Below are 20667 nucleotides of genomic sequence, written 5' to 3'. Positions count from 1 at the left end.
CATTTTGGAATGAAATATCTTTTCACAAATAATCACTCTAACATATTTTCCCATATGTGACCTGAATCCACTCCATGAAAGTATGGCAGGAATCATTAAAAATAAAGTGGATTTTTAACTTTACACTTTTGTTTCTAGATAAGGTACTTAACTGAGTTCAATGTTGTTAATTTTAAAATCCTCTGGGAAAAGAATTATTTCAATATAAAGCATGTGATCGCAGAGCAAATCATAGCCTCCACTAAACGTGAAGGATAAAGAGATTCTTTGCACAATTATATATTATGCAATTTCATATGAGGTTACCCTAAAATCCGATTTTTTCAGCTAAATCACCATTGTTCCCAGAATGTTTTAACATCATTTCTTAAGGCAGACTGATCTTTTATAAATATATGTATTTATTTTATTTTATTTAAAACACAATCTGCGCTACACTTGACTGCTCTGACACACTTGTTAAACGCAGACATTGCTCCTCTCCTCCTAACCTCCGGTCTGTTCGCTGGCCTGTCTTCACCTCGGGAGTTCAACAAGCCCGGATGCCTTTGTCTCTGTTCAGAAAGCCAACAAAATAAAAAGTCATATTAAAAAATAAAATACATGGGCTTTGTTGGAGCCTGTAGTATTAATAAAGAAGCAGCAGGACTGAACCAGAAGGAGATGAAGGGTATCAAAGTCCACATACATACACATAGGCATGTATATATATACATTAACATACAGACACTATATGTGTGTATATGTATATATGCATATATGTGAGAGTGTGTGCGATTTAGTTGTATACACAAAGCTAAGTAAGGGATTTTCAGCAATGTTAGAGACTGAAAAGCATCTGGCAAAAAAGCAAAGCCATCCATCTCTACTTCCACTGCGCCATAGGGGTGTTTTCACTGTCCACGATCATAGAATCATAGGATCATAGAATCGTTTAGTTGGAAGAGACCCTCAGGATCATCGAGTCCAATCTCTCTTTGTTCTGCTTTGCTTTAATTTCTGCATCCATTACATGCTCTTAATGCTGCTGTTTCAATTATCTGACCTGTGAGTGGTCTAATCCATAGCAGTGCTAAGCAGATTTCTATAGAGCAAGCAAGCAATAAAGACAACAACTAATTTGAACTACTTTTGTCCTTCTTCACCATGACTGTTCATCTCATTTAAGATTCAGCCAAGATAATTGGAAACCTTGTTAGAAGTTGTTTGAATGGAAGAACAAGGAGCTGCAGACATCCAGCAGCTTTTGAAATCAACCCAGGTGTGGTTTGGTAGCTAATTTCAGGTGTCTGTGCCTGACAATTTTGTCCCATATTTTGTACAACTTAAATAAGGAGGCCTTGCAAAGTCTGTTTTTCCTGCTTGTCAGTGAAAAATAGTTAATTTACCAGTAAAACACTTATTTTGTTGTTGTTTCCATCTTGCTAAGGACAGACAAGCATTTTAGTAAGGAGATTTATTTTCTTGCTGTGTAATTTCCTCCTTTTTACATTGAAATGGAGAAATATTGAAGTATAGCTTTACAATTATAATGTGTAATTATTGGAGGAAGTAGATGTGGATTAGGACACTTTTCTATTTTTTTTATTTCACAATGTTTTTTCTCCCTTTGTAGAAACACGTGTTTGATGGGAGAGAATGGAGAAGGTTATAGAACTTCATGTTCTGGACAACACTGAGGAGATACAGCCCTCTCTGAGAGATTACCAGGGCTCTTTGATCTTGGGCTTACCAGACACATTGTGTAATAACTCATGTATATCTAATGTTTACCAAATAATTACAAACTGGGGGAGACTGCTGTCGTGCTCTTCCCAGTAAGGAACACTTAAGCCTTAACGCACATGGCCCAATCCCACGGTTTGAACAGCCTCTCCTGATGCTTGACATTCTTTACAAACACCATCCAGCTGCAGAATCCTTCAAACACAAGTCTTCCCCCAACCAAATTCAGCATTTCTCCCACACTTTCCCCTCTTTATTCACCCCTCATGACAACAGTTTTGAAGTTACCAGCTCCTCACCTCAGGCAGGTTTTATTCACTATTTTTTCCTGCTTTAAACATTTGTGGTGAAGGCTACAAGCTGTTTCCTCTTGGGTTCTTTCTAGATTTCACTTCCCTCCAGTCTCTGAGTGCCTTGAGCTTCTCTCCCAAACATGCAAAGGACCACGCAGATGTCTTTGGAGCCGAGCATTCCCCTCGCCAGCACTGGTCGGGTTGTACCCTGTGGCCATGCAAGGCTGGAGATGACATTTAAGGTGTGATCTCTGTGGTCAATGGAAATTAAAAAAAAAATTGAAACAAACTTTCTCAAGGCAGAGAAGCTGGTTATCCAAGCCTCTAGTATAACCACAAGGTCATTGCCATCTGTCTACCCTTGTACTTTTCGTTTACTTACACACGAAGCAGATAATTGCTTTATAAATCAGAGTGAGACCAATATTATTCCTTATCTCTATATTGAAACATAAGTATTTACTTAATTTATTTTAATCTCAACATTTATCTTATAATATTCAAGTTTTAATTAAAGTCCATTAACAAAGGTCGAATTACCTGACTATGACTTCAAGCTGTGCTAAGAACTTTCAACTATCAACTGTTATCTATTATTACCTAATAAAGACTCTGGTAGTAAAACTGATATGAACTTAAGAGTCGTTCTTGCTGAAATCACACTGATCTGTCTCACTGGCCAGGAAATGTGAGCTCTAATCTTTGTTAAACATTGTCCTATTGACATGATGTCATTTCAGAAGAAATACCAGCAGCCCTATCTAGGAATACTTCTTTTGCACTGCCCAAGTATAATTGCAAACACAAACTACTAATGTACTTTGTTCAAAGTTAAATAACAATAGTTTCCATGTATTATTCTGCCCAGGTTTTGTTTGGATCAAAACAGTTTTGATCAAATACTGTTTTGATCAGTATTGTTTGGATCAGAATAATTATTTTTGTGAGATTTTAGTTTTCTTGGTGAGATTTTTTTTTGAGATCTTTGTGAGATTTCAATTTTTTGTGATAAATAAAAATATTTTTTTCTTTTACTAGTCATATTTTTAATAAACATCACCAGAAATACTGATTCATTCAGCTAAATGGAAACATAAAATAACTGTTCAAGTGCTGAGGCACGGACTGCTGGCCCCCCTGCACTAGTATCCAACCAGGCTGAGCTCGCCCTCCCACCATAATGCCCAATACATTTAAGAACTAGACACTCGAACAAGTGAAGAGCCACAGTACCTACATAAACTTCCTCACCATAAGACTTTTATAGCCTTATCTGCACCTTTCAACATCCCCAGACTATCTACATGTTTTAATATTTAATATGTGATACAGTTTGGTAATGTGTTTTTGAGTGGGCAGAATGACAACATGAAGGTCAACACTCACTTCCATGACCGAAGGTGCAGAAAAGGCGTTACAGATATTTACAGTGACAGAAATTAATGCTGCCACACAATGTCCCACCTTTTAGCCTACTGTACATCTTTGGGACAATGTAACGGAAAAACTAAAAAGAACTATTTGCTGGTTTTATTCACGGGGGATCTGAGTATAGATAGTTTAACTCAAAAGCCGTGCTCCTGAACAGAGAGCCTGCTGGACTTCTCATTATGGGGACTGTGAAGCCAGTTTCTTTTGTAAGGTGTTGGATATCTATTGACGAGGGACATTGTTATTGAAAACAACTTGTAACGCAGCTTCTTTCTTTCTTTCTGTTTTCATGTCCTGTAAGCTCAGAAATAGCTCATAACAAGCAGAAGAAAGATGTGTAACAATGTTAAATAAAACAAGAGGTGGAATATGGACTGCCTTAGAAATCTGGCCAGTCTTAGGCTTATGGAAATGTGGGGTGACTGCAGAGACACCAGCAGAGTTGTGATGGCTGCACATTCAGGTCCGAGCAATTTTTTTTTTTGCCTCTGTGTATGTGCTAGGAAAATTTCAGTACATTTGTATCTACCAGTTAATGTTTTATCCAAAGAGGGTACCTTTAATCTTTAGAACAGCTCTCTTATTAAGATATTAAGGTAATGGCACATCTAAATTGTGCCACGTAGCCAGTCATGATCATAAAAATACATGAGGTGTCAGCAGATGCTTCATATCGCTCTGCTGTAGTCTATGTGAGTTCAAGGCTAACTTTGGCCACCAATAACCCCAGCTCGATTAATGTTCTTACAGGGCACACTTGTCTCCTTCTTCCCAATAGTCGCAGTTGTGCTGTGAAGGCAATACAACATCGGAACTACCTGGGAAAGGGGGATATTGAGGCATCAACAGCGTGGCAGGTGAGGAAAGTCAGGCTACAAGCCCAAAGGCAACACTAGATGCTTCCCAACGGGCATTTCCTAAGAGAAGATCCCCAGGGACTTATCCAGGCAACGCTTGTGCCAGAAGGTAACCATACACATCTATAAACAGAAATTATGTCCAACCCAGCGACTCCTGAATGTAGTCCTACTTATCTTTATCCTGACCACATCATGCCAGGCACGAATGTCTAATTTAACTATTGCACCCTGTAAAGATAAGAATTGTTTTCCCTGTTTTTCTAAACAAGATAACATCAAAATTGCAATTTGGCAGGGCTCACTGGTAAGTTCACTGTGTTGCCAAATGGAAAATTAGACAGTAGAGCGACAACAATAACAAACCCTTTTGAGTCAGCAAAGAACTGGGTCTCACTACCCGGACAAGCAGCTCAGGAGAGCAGCAAAGAAGGAAGCGTGACTGTGACCCACGTTCTTAAACTAGTTGGCAGATGGGTTTTTCTAAAGATGTAGGTGTACATAGGGGCTTTTCTCCATCCCTTTCCGGACGGTCTGCTCAGTACTCGCTATTTCCTACCTAGTTGGGTAATAACGAAACGGCTCTTTTCAAGAGGCAGTCCTGCACACTGTGGAAGTGCATGTGACACACTAAAATGGACCGCTCATGATCTTGTCTCAGGTTAATGATACCCAAAATAATTTTTTTTCTACCTCAAAGCCAAAGTAATATAAATCAATTTTCCATTTAAATGATTATTCAATTCATAGAACAGAGATATACTTCTATTCCTGATAAAATCTATACATTACATTTCATAATATTCAGGAATGTAAAAATGGTAATATCCTCCTATAGAGAGTAAATTCATTTGCTCTTCCTCAAAGCAAATGAACAAAAGCCAAAATGAACAGGGGTGTGATTTATTCCTTTCCACTGGCAGCTCTTCACTTCCGTAACTTCGAATCTGGTACTTTCTGGCCTCTAATAAGGATCGTCAAGCTATTCTGCTGTGTTGCAATGGCCTTTTCCATCAGACGACGTTTTTAGGCTGTCGTGATGCAGTTGTAATGTGCACTAAGGTACAAATCAGGACAACCCTGAAGTCAGTGGTGGCACCAACCACACCTCTCCTCCTTGTCTGTGCACCAGGCTGCCCAACGGCCCAGTGAAACCCTGGAACTGATTTTCCTCAGGTCCGGGAGGCCAAAGTACAGAAACAGAAAAGCCTCATGAATGAGCCGTGCTCTTCTAATAGCAGCAGTTGGAAACGGAAAAAAAATTGCACTTGGATTCAGGGTGACATGATCTATAGAGCTATTGGTTATGCTGAACAAGAATTCAGGCTTGGATTTTTCCAAAATTGCAATTCATTGTTTGGTGCCTACTTTAGGGCATGAAAGGTTGATTTGCCAAGGTGTTGAGGCAAACCTACCACACCTACATATATTAGATAAGCATTGTGTGTGCTCATCTCCTCATCTGTAAGAATTTAGGCATAAAAAGCTAAATTTTCCAAATGGTATATAACATATATATAAGCGCGCTTAAATTTAAAAAAAATTAACTAGTGATTATGAGTACTTCGAGATTTGGCTATGAAAACTGAACTGGTTTTAATGGGTTTAATTTTTAGGAGTGGCAAACACCACCTAGAAGATTCTCTTACAGAATCTCAGTGTAGGCCACCATTATTTTTCTTAACATCTATTAATATTTTCAGCATTATAAACAAAATATACTTCAGATTTCTTTCACCTCAACAGCTTCTACTTCCAACAACAACAACAAATTAATAAACCTTGAAAGATCCCTTTGAAAACCAGGAATAAATCATTCATCATTGTCTTTTGCGATGTTCTATATAGCACAATGCTTTTCTGAAGAAACGTTCTCTTGATGGCTACCATCTGGTGTAACTCATGAGGGCAAGTTAGGACTCTGTAAGAGATCTGCAGGGCCCCCTAAAACATTTCTGAGAAAAAAATGAAAGACTTATTCCAACAGACGTAAGAGAGTTCACAAACAAAGGAGTTATTCACAGCTTTATCGCAGCTTGGAGTGAGGGTGTGAAAATATTGAGAAAGCTTTGTCACTAATTTCTAGTCAAAGCTTGCAAAACACAATTGCTTTGCAAGCCTTATTTTATAATAACTGGTGAATATGTTTTAGTTTAAGTCACTGGTACATAACACGTGCTGTAAGGGTGGTTGCTATATCAGCCTTTCAGGCAGACAGCTATAACTAAACCAGGATTAACAAGTCTTGGCTTCATGTGAAGGGCTCATCGTTCCTTAAAAACAATGCTTATAGACAGACTTTTCTCTTGTGAATCTGCCCCAGTTCCTCAGAACTATTCAAAAGCCAAAGAAAAAACAGCAAGTGAATGGTTTTGGTGTATCCAAAATCGATATATCTGACATTATGCTTGAGACGACCCTGAAGATACTGGAGGGGCTTTACAATACCTTTTAGGGGTCGGTGCAGTCCCATGGGCAGCCAGAAGAGCAGAACTTATTGTCATCACCAGCCACCCTCTTGCGACAACGAGAGAGGCTTTATTATGTGCTTCCATGACTCGCTATTGAAACATGCAAAATGAGGTTACGCAGCAAGGTGCATCTTTTTGTTTCTTCCACACTAGCATATGTGACTACTTTAGTAGATTCTTAAACTATTTAAATGATTTCCATTCAGCCAGCTACATAAAGGCAAAAAGCAAAAAAAAAAAAAAAAATCAACAAACCATTATACTGTGAAGCTTCCGTGTGGACTTCTGGCATAAGAAAACTTAAAAAAATATTTTTCTGTTGGCGAAAAATGCAAAAAGCATGTTTCCTACAAAATGGTAATGTTTATTTGAAATCAAGCCATTTTTCAGTTACGAGTGAAAAGGGCTTTCAGGAATTTTGTCTCTTCCTGAAAACCCTAGTTGCTAATTTGAATGCTTTTAAAGCAGTATTTTCTTTTCTGTAACTGCTTTTCTCTTCTTGTGGTAAACAGAATTAACTGACAGACTGCTTTATTGACACTAAAATATATGAAGTCAACAAACTGCAAAGAGGGAAACTGTCTTTCTTCCACTCCCCATCTGCTGCAGGCACTTGAAGAGTTACTTATAGCAACCATAGATTAGGAAAAAAATCCACAGTGCTGTAGAAATTGCCAACAGTAGCCTCATTTGGAGAGCTTGGCTTTATTTGTAGGCATTTCCAAACATTATTTGTTCTTTTTTTGGGGCCTGTTTCAAAATCCGTCAAAGCCAGAGACAAGACTTCCATTAATTTCAATGGCTTTGGAGCAGATTCACAGCGGCTAGGCTGTGGCATCTCCAGCTCCGGCATTTTTAGCAGTATGTTCATGTATCAAATTTCCAGTTGCAGAGAGAGAACTGGACAATGCTACAGAATCCATTCGTCACAAATATGAGTCAATGGCACCTACTGAAAGTGCATATTCTGTATCACTGAGCCACATACATTTAAGTACAGTCTCCTTCCTCACACCTCTGTTTTCAGAAACAGGCTGCGTTTCTCATATCTAAAAGGACAAAATCGGAGGGCTGGCTGCCAGCTTTTCCAAAGCCTGGCAAGTCAGCACGGCCCAAGAAGAAGAACGGACTCTAAAGGAAATGTCATGAAAATATACAGTGGCCAACTCACTGAACAGCAGCTGCCCTCGGCTCTGACTTTTGCAATAGCTTGAATATAAAACAGTTGGATTGGGGGGTTCCAAACTGAGGCCTATGAAGTTTTGTACACAGCCCAAAAGGGACTCCTGAACTGCAGACATCCTCAACAGGACCAGCTGATAATCACAGTTATGTGGTCTATTCCAGGAAGGGGATGGGAGTCTGGGCACTGACTGGGCCAGATCCATCAGCTAATGAGAATATGGATTGGCCTTCCCCAGGGCTGGGAAACCCGGTCTGAATATTCACATCTCATCTGCTCCGTTACCACTCCCTATTAATCAGTCAGAACTTCATGTGGGATCTGCTCCAAGGGCTCCATAGCTGAAGTAACTCCTGATTTTCAAATGCGGTGGGAAACGGGATATCCAACATAGTGTCTATCACGCCATCACAGTGCATTTTCTTCCCCTTTCCTCTCCTCCCCTACAATTGTCCTACCTATTAAACACTTTATCATGACCTGTCTTGAAAACCCCAATCTGAGTCTTGCTTTATCCAGCTGAGCAAGGTGACTATGAACTGGCAGTCCAAAAAGGTCTTGGGATCGAAGATCACTCTTAAATGCTCACTGGATGCAGTACACATACTTTATTTTGCCAGAAAACTTTAGAATTAGAGCTGGGCCAGCGTACTGTGCGGTATGTGTGTTCCCTTCCGCTCACTAGTGCAATGCAGGAATTCAACCAAACATCACTGCTGCTTGCTTCTCTGTGATGCAGTAGCTGGCTCACCGATCCATGTCTAAATATAAGTGCATGTTCTTTCAGTGTCAGGTTATGGTGGTATAAATTAATAATAATTGCATCAAAATCAGTGGAGTTAATGCCAAGGAGGGAAGGACTGCAATAGCTAAAGATCTTTATTTGTACTGTATTTCTGCTAATCCAGTGGCCTTGTAAACCTGATGGGTATTTTTTGTGAGGAAGTTCAGAAGCACTTGGGGATTTCAGCTCCTAAATGTCCCTGGGCTGGCTTCCCAAAGTCCATCAGCAGACTTTGGCATGGACACACAGGGCTCCTGAGTAGTTTTGATGATAAAGGCAATACTTCCATCTTTTCTAAATCACTGTTTGAACTTGGGGCCTTCCTTTCCACCTCCTAGCAGGTATGAATCCTGTAGCTCCATATAGCTAAGCAGCTTAGCTTTTAAAGGATGATGGGAGCGTTTCACTTGGGGTGTGGAGTTCTAAACAGACAGAACGCTTCAAAATGAAGCTTATTTGGGACAGCTGAGATTAACCTGCGTGTGTGTAAACAGGTGGCTATGATGAATATGAGACAATAATTACAGACATCGCATTAGCATCCAAAAGAAGCACCTCAAATAATAAGTACTAAAAATAAAGAAATACAAAGCAATTAAACGTATCTGGAGGAGCACTGTGTGTTTTCCCGTCTCATAACTCCTTGTGTTTCTCATTTTCCTCATTCTCCTCTCATTCTTACTATTGTATCTCTTCATTGCTGTTGTAAAGACCTCCAGCTTGCCTTTGATGTAGGAGCTTTATCTCACTTTCCCATGTGTCCAATAGCAGCATATATCAACTTTATCTCCTCTGCTCATGAGGAAAGCAATGCTCTCATGTCTTCTCTCCAAACTGACTTCACGTGGAATGAGACATTTATACAATAGGCCTCACAATGGCCTTTGCAGTGACTTAGCATCACTCGTTGTGTGTATCCTCAGACCAATCATCACGATATATTAGAAGCAATCTGTTCCATGTTCTATTGCTGCTGTTGTTGCAAGCAACAAAGAGGAAAGAGAAATGCTGATGACATGACAGGGATGACACCTCAAGCTTTTGAAGGGGGCAGTAAAAGGAGCGGTGATGTGATCAGCAAGCCCAGTGCCACACAGGGCACTGAGCTGAGAATGTGGCTTGGGATTGCAGTTCTAATTTCTCTTGCTGTATGTTCAGCTGTGGAGGTGGCAGCTGCTGACGAAGGAAGCCCTTGCTCAAAGTACCAGCTGGCTTTCAACCATTCATGCTATGAGTTCGTTAGACTCCAGCGTAGCTTCACAAGTGCCCAGAGCTGGTGTGAGAGAGGCGGAGGGCACCTTGTCTTTATTGAAAATGAGGAAACTCAGCAGTTCTTGCAAAAACATATTGCTGAGGATCAGGAATGGTGGATAGGACTGATCTCAAACTCCTTGCTGAATGAAACTACTGACGGTAGGTGATTTTGAAATAATTTCTTCTTTAAAACTGTATCTGTAGACATCTGCTGAAAAGCCACTGTCTTTTGTTGCTGTAACTTCAGATTCATATTAAGATGTTTTAATTGCCTGCTTCACTTCCCAGTTGCACGTTGTCACCCTTTTCTTCAGATCTGGTGGTCGTGTGAACACACGGTGAATTAGATCAGCTTGGTGGCCCAGTGAAAAAATGTGCTGGGTTAGGTCTCCGGTGGAAGAGCAAACTGAGCCAAATCATCACACTGGGAAGTGCTGCAAGATCTGATACAAGAAAAATGGTGGAATTTCAAGGCTAGGAGCACAGGGGGAAGTGGCAATGTCTCTTTCAGTGGTTATATCAGCTTAAATGTAAAATGCAATTGAAGATCCTCGTGCAGAGAAAAACACCTCTGCTTCAGTAGGAGTAGGGCTACAGTCCTGCTCTGCAGGCTTTGACTCTGTAACTGTATTACTGTGGAAAATAAACACTCAGGACACAATTACTTTCTTCACAGGGGCAATGATTTGGCTGGACACTTCCAATATAAGCTACAGTAACTGGTACAAGGATCACCCATCTCCTTTCTCATCCACATGCGGGTACATCCTGAAGAATGCCAAGTATCAGTGGGGCGTGACCGAAAATTGCAGCCAGGAATTTGACTTCATTTGCGAGTTTGGTAAGACACACACCAGCTGGAACTGAGAACGGAGCATGCTGTGTTCACAACTGTGCATAACTTGCCTTGTTCTTTTCAAAGTGGCTGCTCATTAACTTTAAAAAAGCGTATTAAAAGTGAATGGGTGGCCAGCGTGCTGATGTAAGATCTGATCCAAAGAAAAGAAGAACCCTGAAGTCACTGGGAGAGGTAGGTGCTCAGCACCTAGCCATTAAAGTCCAGGTTTCCAGTAGAGGGCTAGTAAAATAGAAATGGATCTGAGAGTGAGTCTCAATGTGTAGCAGTCCATGTGTACAGTGGACATAAGCTAGCTGGTTTAAAACCAGTTTGAGTAGTGCATAATAGCATAGTTGCAAGAATAAACTCCCACAACACCATAGTACCTGAGCCAGGAGGGACCTGTATGACTACCCTATAAAAATATTCTTAATCATAAATATGCGCCAAAATAATTTCCATTCGTAACTGAAGCAAAAATACAGCCAGGCTTCCAGATACAGCACTCCTAGTAAGCGAAAGTGAGAGCAAGTTTTTCTTGTTTCTTCACAGACCCTTCCATCAGGTGAAGTTCAAGGGCTTCCCCAGGAACCTGTACTTCCTGGCAGCATTTTAGTGCTCAGACAGAAAACCTATAGACATTGTATCCCTTGAATTGTGACATGGAACATGTGACATGGTCCTGGAAAGGAATGCCAGCAATATCATCCCATTCAACATATAGGTATAAGGCAATTTGTGTTACTCACGCTTTGCACATAAGCCAAGCATCTAAAACTGTAACTATTATAGTAGTAAGGTCACAAGTACTAGAAGGACTCTGGCTGTAGGCTCAGTAATATAAAAAAAAAAGTTTTCAAATCCAGTATGCAAGTGCAGATCGCCACAAGCCCTAGAATTGCTACTGCCCTTGTCCAGTACTGTACCCCTTCTGACATAATTAACAAGTCGTTCCACAGTCAGCAAAAATAATCAAGTTTTGTTTCCCATCCTGATTTTCCGTTCACCCCCTCCATCCCCTCCTCTCCTCCCCAGCACTCCCAGTTCACTCCCATATCCCCAGCACATCCCACCTCTGTAAATCCTCTTCCCTCCCTCAGCTCGTTCTCCTGCAGTTCTGCAGCAGCTCCAGAGCTCCAGCTGTACGTGCTCGCCAGGTGAATCCCCCATAGTGGAACAGATAAACATGGGGTTATAATCCCTGCTCGTAATAGAGGCACTGATGTAGCTCTTTCTCTTCTACCTAGCTATTGATTTTCATGAGATTTTAGGGCATTTTGAGGTTTACATCCATACATCAACTTTGGCTGAGGATGACTAACATTAAAATGATTGGAGGAGAGGAAACTGGCAGACGGCACAATCCCTTAAGCTTATTTTCCTTGCAAAAACAGACTAAAATTATTTTCCATTACCACCACATTAGACAACTGTCTGTTTGTAAGGAAGCTATCATCTGTTACCATAGGACCTGACTTAAAGCCCATTAAATTCAAAGAATATTTGCATTATTGAGCAACAATGTCCTACACTACATCCATCATCCACTACCCAGGAAACCAAGATCAGATTGAGGCAATTACAGCCTTGTTTTCAGTACCTACAGCCCATGCCCATTATACGCATACATATTTCAGTAACAGAATAGACTCCTCTTTTACCAGCTTTGCATGCAAGGAATTAGATCCAATATCTCAAACAGGAGCGAGGTTTTCATTAGTTTCCCTGAGTGTTGAATGTTTGGACATTCCCACAACCTGGCAGCGTTTAAGTTTGTCTCTCTGTAAAACGGGAATAGTGATACTTCAGACCTTCACGTACAACTGCTGTGAGGCTTGGTTCACATTAACATTGAGATTGAAACTTCAAATGAAACTGATAACTTACCCACTTGATCATCTGAGATAGATATATGTGTACAAACAACTAACCAGACAGTGTTCTGCCCTCATCCTTTCCTCAGCCATCTGTCCTAGCATTATTTGTTTCTCAATGCAACTAAAAGCTTTCTGTATTATGATTTCTATTCTACCATTTGATGCTCTGTAGGTTAGCAATTTGTTGTAGTGAAAATATACTTATTGAACGAGGGTTTGCACAGAGGAACACAAAACAGCTTCTGTACGTTTTTCCACATAAAAGTTGCTGAGACAGCAAATACTATTGGAACCCTCTGTACAAAGCACCAAAAAATGCATGGGATAATAGTCTGCATTAGAATGTAACAGCAAGTTATTTTGCAAGCTTATGTAGAGAACTCTAATCTGTAAACTGATCATGTTGCCATAGTTACGGCCAGGCTTAGATTTAGCCTTTAAATAACAATGGCACACAATTACTGCAGTGTGCACACGCTGGCACTGTTCAGCAAGGTACTTATGGGGAATGATCCAAACAGCAACTGGAGGACAATGTGTTTAAACCTGAGACAGCTGAAACAAAAACATTCTTTTGCAACACTCCGAAATGAGAGCACTCTTGCGCATCCTTCAGGGTATTAAGTATCCTGATTACTACAGGATACTGAGAATTCTGAAAGATAATTAACTGTCCCAGATTAATCAAAGAATGAGGTGTGTGTATTTAGAGATACGACCTTACTCACTTGAGCAGTCCTGCTGAATGAAGTCAGTCGAATATCACACAGGAACAAAGGTGTTTCTGTAGCAGAAATGAGATCAGGTCCCATACTTAATATGCAAACTATTCTCCAGAGCAATTACCTGAATATCATGCAAATCACACACAGCCACAAGGCTCTCTCAGAAGTAAGGAGTAACTTTAAACTTTCCAGTACTGCAGATCAAAAAAATGTGAAGTGTTTTCCACAATAATATGCTTATTTTTTAAATGTAAATATTTTGGTTTATTAAAAATGTTCTCAAATTTTTCTTTAAGGAGGTAAAAAACCATATTCTTGTGGGTTTTAAAAGAGGAAAACTTTTAATTCTTTGTTCTTTTTTTCCCCATTTTCTTACTTGTTTAACTTAAAAGAGAGAAAAGAGAAGAAAGAGTAACAACAAAAAGAATGGATATGCAGGAAAATTATTGCAGGATTTTTCAGAAATTCAAAAAGTTAATTTTTTTTTTCTCCTATTAGAATCTAGCCAAAGCATTGCTTGTGATAATTACAATGCCACTGTACAGTGTGGATCAGGAGAAGTTATTCAAATTGGAGAGAGCTTCTATGGACGGAAGACCCCCCATTACTGTGTATCGGAGACTCCTCTCCGGTACGATCCCGATGGAGACTGCAGCTGGGTCAGCGTCCAGGATGAAGTAGCAGGTAGGAGCTTATGCCATTGTTTGGCAGAAGCACAGAGTACACGACAAAGTTCCCAGTCCCTAAAATATTTTATCTTGAATTTCAGTAGCATTAGATAATCAGAAAGTGGATTATTCCTAAAATGAAGGGAATCACAGAGAACTTCTGATGTAGAGGAGGTTTGTACAGGAGGCTGGATGGAAATGAGGGACTTTGTGAGGAGCAAAGATTCAGAGAAGGCAAGGGGGAGCAAATGGAGAACGAGGGTTCTTCTCACTCTGTGAAGAAACTACATGGGAGACTCTAGGTTTGACGGAGTTGGAAGAGAACACATCCACATAAACCTAACTCCAAACCAGGGGGTGACAAGGCTGGAACCCGTGGGGACAGGAGGGCAGGCGGGACCTGCTGCTGGTTCCAGCACCCAGCCTGCACAGAGACTATGGCCTGTCCCTATGGCGATTCTTCAGGTTTTCAGCCAAAATTAAACAAAACGCATAACTTCTGGGATTTTGCCCTCTCTAATTCAGCTTTATTCCAATAAAGTGGAATGGTGCTAAGAAATACCAGGCCATAAGCAACACACTAAAGTCAAAATGATGCGGGGGTTTGTCTAGAAATCAGTGGCATGATATTGCCCCCCCTCCCCGTTTTGTTTCTGCAATGATCTCTCATTTCAGCTGTTATGATGGTCAAAGACAAACCCCACTAGTTCATATAAAATGCTCTTTTTTCCCAGGCCAGTGTCATGGTCTCCAGGCCTGCCAGGTGACAGCGGACCGCACTTTCTTTGGAGACCCTTGTCCAGCTTATGGCAGCTATTTGGCTGTTCAATACCACTGCAGGGAAGGTAAGCGGGAGTGGGCTGTCAGCACCAAAGCTCTATTCTGCTCTTCGCTCTAATGCCGTGCACATTGATATTTCTCTTAAAAATCACCGCTCCATTCTCAGGGAAGTACCTGGAATAGCACTGACCACTGAAAATAGGCACAAAAATGGAGCTTCCCAGTCCTAACTGAGGGGTTTTGATAGGATACAAAGCCAGGAAATTCAGACACATAAAACACACTTAAATGAAATTATGTTCCAACAAGAATCTTGATCAGTAGGTATGGAAAAGAATCAGCTCCCTGTCACACCACTAATGCACCCAAAGTAGCAGCAGTATCAACTCAGTTGGAGAAGACCTGCTCTCATTAAGTAAAAATTAAGTGAATTATGTAGGAAATGTAGACAAACAATGGCATTGAATTCTGTCATCATGTTTTACAGGTCTGCAGCTGCTTGTAACAGACACATGCTTTGTCTTTGAAAATATCACGGTCGGTTTGAACTGGCTGCTCTCTCCATACTCCGGCAACCTTTCCTGTATCATTAGCACTGGAGACGGCCACACTATTGATCCCTACTACCCTCTAACGTAAGATATATCCTTCATGTATCATCAGACAACCAGTAAATTTCACTGCTTGCATTTTATTGAATGCTCCAAGTCTCTTAAATGAGGTGTTAAAAATTAAGTAATTAGTAATAGACTATACAAAAAAACACCTGGATTCTGCAGAAACTTGTTTCAAAGTTAATATAAAATCCTATGTCAAGGTGCCGACCACAATCTTTCTCCTGCTTATTATGACAAGTGATTCCTATTTCTTACTATGAGTATTTATTCTGGACCCTAAGACACAAAATTACTGAAAACACATCAGTGATTGCCAAGAAAACATTTAAAATAATACAATGGCATTCTGGAGTTTTTCTTTTGCTTTAATTGCGTTAAAAATGTGTCTTTAAAAGATCAAACATTTTTCTGTTGGATTTAAAAATCAGATTTTGTTGTAGTGCTAAGAATGACAGAGAATGGCTCTTGAAATTTATTTATCTACTACTCGAGTCAACTAGAAAGTTAAGAGTAGAAGAACTAAATGTTTTTGAAGTCCAGTTAGAATGAAATCTTTTTCTTCATTAAAACAGCTAATGATAAATATGCATTATTAAGGATGATATAACCTGATCTTTGTTTGCAAAACAAAGAGAGAATAGTTTCAGGAATATTATTTATTTGCCTTCCATGGTGTATGTCATTCAAGAAGGATATCCTTAGATTCTTTTCACCATCTCACTGTGCTTGTTAGTAACAACAGCAACTACCACATCCATTCGTCTCCTATTGCTATCATGACCAGAACTGCACCAGACTCAGGAGTGAAGAGGCATTTTTGCTAGCATGGGCAAGTATAGATGCAGGTGCACATTAAAAAAAAAAAAGGCAAGGGAGTGCTCTGACAAAATGCTGAGCATCCTCAGCTTTCACTGATATATCTAAGAGATGGTAAATTGGGAATAAAATAAAGAATAGAGAATTAAGGGCACCGTTACATGTTCTAATGTGCATAATCACAGATCTGTGCTCAGAGCCAACAAGTCAGAAACCAGATCTAATGGCCCATGTTATTGAGCTGTAATCTACCTACTTCACAGCGAAATGTACCTACCCTTATACATACACTTTGAGAACAACCACCCCTGAGATACATCCTGAATTACACCGTAGCTGGAAAAAAGGAACAATCTTCAACCCTAAAAATTCTGTGTAAATAAATGAGGGATTACAGTGATTGCAGGAGAGCTGAGTGAGGTCAGAAATTTGGGACCTGTGAGCACAGTTACCACGTACGGCTGGGGGCTTCCCAGCACACTCTTCCACACCAAGCAGCTGTTCTCTTTCTGTTCTAGACTGGTCAGCAATGTCACATATAGATATTCATCTCCTGGAGAGTTCACTGTTTTTGTGGAATGCACAACCAGTGAATGGCACGTGACGGCACAGAAGCGGGTGACTGTTCAAGATAAGATGGATCAACTGAGCATTACCAGGTGCTACAGCCAGTACGAATCTGGGAACAGCTCTCACTGCCGTACACTGTATGGGGAGCTGTTGTGGATTCAAGTTGAACTCAATGGAGGTGAGGGAAACTACACTGTGTGATTTAAACGGCAGGCTAAATATTATGCTACCCATGGGATAGAGCAGGATTTTCATTATGCAAAACAATACATCTTTTCAGTGAATGCTTTCTCTCTAATTGTTGTGTTCCTGCAACTGAATGTTCTCATTGGAGGGGTTCTTTCTCAGAGCTTTTACACCACCTCAAACATCAGTATAAACCCTTTTTCCTTCTACACAAAGCTGACAAAGCATGAGCATAACTTTAGTCACATGAATCTACACGAAGGCAGTAGGAATATTTGCATATTTGAAGTTAGGAATCCACAGAAATGCTTCTCTGATTGAGGGCAAGATGACTCCACAGTGAACGGGTCCCGGTTGCTGATCTATGTTTTGTTCTCACTTTAAGTTCCTGGAATCCACATATATGCTTAAAAAATAACATTCAGTAGAATAGGTTTGAATTCTCTTGACTGCTCTAATGCTCCCAGTAGAAAACACATGTGATAGATGTCCACAGGGAGCCTAGATTGGCAAAAAAGCATCTGGAATTACTTTATTAAAAATGACTGCATTGCTGCAGTGTTCTTATGACTCTTTTTATAAATATCTGAATGCTGCACAAAGCAGCTGAATTGGATGGCCTGTTACATGAGCTGTGAGAAATGTTGAACTGGTTTTTTTCAGGCAACGGAGTGACCTACGTTATGCTAGCAGACAATATGACTCTCACTGAATCCAGTGCCAAGGAAGGAATTGTCCCTCACAATCTGACGCTTGACAGTGCCTCTCAACAGCTGCTAGGCCCAGGGACACATCAACTGGAAATCCGGGCATCCAGCAACACGACCGCATCGGAGATCTCTGAAAGTATTGCTGTTCACTTAGTTGAGCCGGTATCTGGTCTTCAGGCTGCATTAGCTTCTCACACTCTGCAGCTGGGGGAGAATTTGGAGATAAATGTCTCTGTGTCTCACGGTGCCCCAGATAAACTGAAGTTTGAGGTGATTGGACCTAACGAAACTCAGTCTCACAAAGAAGACGGTCCTCACGGGGAACCTCGAACGTACACCGTTCCTGTGTGCTCTGAAGGTACAGCACGCTGATTGACATCTTCTGTGCTTCCGAGACTCTCAGAGCTGAGTAGAGGGCAAATGGGTCTCCAATCAGAGATGGGAAGCAAGGCTCCACTTGATTTTTGCAATAAAAAGACACAGTGAACCAAGGTTTATTTTTTCATGACACGATCCGATTCAAGTACAAATGATGACATTTTCTTGAATCACCAAGTGTTTTCCTCATTTTTGTTCATATGCATAACTTTTCAAGTTTACACTCCTCTGCATTTTACATGGCAGTAATTAATAATCTGAGGAGTTCTCAGTAGAGATGACAAAGAAAGGGGGAGCTTTTCTATGCATTGGTCTTCAACATGTAGTTTTTTACTTCCTTATGAATAAGCTTTTTAGTATTTTTTTCTTTCCATTATTAAAAAATCAAAGCCTTTAAAATGTGGGATTAGGGAGACTGTCCTTAAGAATTAATTCAGTGGCAGAAGATAAAAAAGTTTCTTCCTCTAATGAACTATTCAAATCCCATGTCAAAGCCTCAACTCCAGAAGCTAATTATGATTTCATTTTATGTTTTAAAATTATTCAATATTAAAAGTTTTTTTCAGGTCTCCCTATACCCATTTGAACATCCCTTCCCTTCAGGCAGAATTTTCAAACAAGACAGCTGTTGTCTCAAAGTGTCTAAACTCACTTGGGCTCCAGTATGAGCGCACCTCTAGTTCGCTGTGTGGTAATATCATAGCCAGCTGACAAAGAAAAGCATTGCAAGTGCTAGGACAAAGGCAGCTGAGTTATTAAAAAGCTGAGATAAAGGGGAAGAACATTCCTTGAAAAGCCTTTCAGCAGTGGAAACTCATCAGAAAATCCCCAAAGCTCTTAACAGAAAAGAATAGGATTTTCTTTATGAATTGGATTTTATATCCCAAACACGATGGACGGGTTCCACTGCCATTTATAACTGGCCTTTTGTCTTCTCCAGGTTCTTTCCTAGTGAAAGTGGTGGCCATGAATGCCTTTTCTAACGTGAGTCTGGATCTTGGGTCCATCACTGTGTTGGCGAACAGTTCTCACCAAGAAGGTAATTGCATTAATCTGACACTGCTGGGTTTGACCACGTGTCTTTTTGCAATCAGAGCATTTCATGGCGTGTTTCTGGTTTGCATCTAGTAATTGTGTTCCTTCCATCAACAGTGCAGAAAACTTTTGTGGAGGCTTTCTCCTGATGAAGGCAGATTCCCTGGCTTTGAAGTAGTCATAAATTAGCATCACTCTGTATATGTTACACATTGCACATTTGCTATTTGTCCGAGAAATAATTAGTGAAGTTTATGGCTCGGGACATAGCTCTGAAACCAGAAAATATTTGCATCACAGCAGTCTCATAAATTGTCGCCAGTAAAAGCTTCTTGATGGCTCATCCTTCCATTTACAAAAGCAGATTATATCAGGAATAAAGTGACTGTAGTACTAATCCTATTAAGACTTTTCAAGTGCTTTCCCTCAATTTTTCTTTGTACATCAATGAAATTCCACCACCTTCTGTGAATTTATTTTCATTTCCACAACATCTTCTTTATAGTATGTGACTAGCTTTACCTATCACAGTTGCAAAGTCTGACTCTTATGGCCCTATCTTTCAGACTGTTGGTTGTCAAATCCTGCGTATTTAAGTCATATTAACTAGAGGATGACTGAAGGCTTTGCAGGTGGCACTAAAATATTCCGCTCTTTTTTGTATTAAACAGATTCTGCTAAGGAAGAACGCAGCTCCAAAACAAATGCCCGAAAGACAAATGTAAGTATTATTTAAGGATCTTCCTTTAAAATTGAATTACTTAGACATTTTTCTTACCAGTAAAAGTACTGCATAAGACATTGAAAAGAAGTATTTGTAGCATAGATTATGGACTAGATTTTCTCTGCCCCATATGATTTAACATAAAATCCAGTCCAAAAGTCTCTGAGACAAAGATGTTTACAGGCATCCAATCTATATTTCATAAAAGCCTGCAAGTAACAATTAAAATATTAGAGAAAATGAACTTTTCACAATGACTCCGTTTGGGAAGTTGAAATGAGCTTACATGAATTTTTAAATTATCTACTTGACAAATGGAAACATCTCTTTAAGGGGCTATCCTCCAAGCAGAGTTTAATATATATTTATATTGTTTCTAAGTGTTTCCTGCTTCTCTGTTGGAATGTTTAAGTCAGTCACTTTGCAAAGACAAAATTTCCAGTTTGCAGCAAACTAAGAAACTAATGATACAGCAATTGCTAGCAGCTGCACAAATGTAAATAATAAAATTGCCAGATATAATGTTTTATTATCATCTTAAAGATGTAGTTTTCAACTACAACACTAGCAGGCAGATGTCTGCTACAGGAAACGTGGTGCTGCACAAGAAGGCATTGTGCTTTACACATTGCCTGTAAGAATATATTGCATCAGGGGAATATAAAACTAATTCCAAACTAAGGCTATCACAGTTTATTGCACAGAAAGACAAATTCAGCTATAATACCTCCTTCTTCTCTTCATC

The 20667-nt window shown here is 40.0% G+C and overlaps 1 protein-coding gene across 1 annotated transcript in view; it reads left to right on the top strand.

Annotated features, from left to right (window-relative positions):
* Nucleotides 1-9856: 9856 nt before the first annotated feature.
* The window catches only part of LOC135991950 (polycystin-1-like protein 2), a 39077-nt gene continuing 28266 nt past the window's right edge, over nt 9857-20667 (top strand). The window contains exons 1-9 of the mRNA XM_065640825.1: nt 9857-10157; nt 10675-10839; nt 13937-14122; nt 14841-14951; nt 15374-15521; nt 16838-17067; nt 17739-18143; nt 19104-19202; nt 19870-19919. Coding sequence (XP_065496897.1) covers nt 9857-10157; nt 10675-10839; nt 13937-14122; nt 14841-14951; nt 15374-15521; nt 16838-17067; nt 17739-18143; nt 19104-19202; nt 19870-19919 — 1695 coding nt within the window. The remainder of the gene's footprint in view (nt 10158-10674; nt 10840-13936; nt 14123-14840; nt 14952-15373; nt 15522-16837; nt 17068-17738; nt 18144-19103; nt 19203-19869; nt 19920-20667) is intronic.

This window comes from Caloenas nicobarica, chromosome 9 (genome assembly GCF_036013445.1).
Source record: "Caloenas nicobarica isolate bCalNic1 chromosome 9, bCalNic1.hap1, whole genome shotgun sequence".
Taxonomy (NCBI): domain Eukaryota; kingdom Metazoa; phylum Chordata; class Aves; order Columbiformes; family Columbidae; genus Caloenas; species Caloenas nicobarica.
The sequence above is the reverse complement of the archived record's forward strand: the minus strand, read 5'-3'. Positions and strand labels throughout refer to the sequence as shown.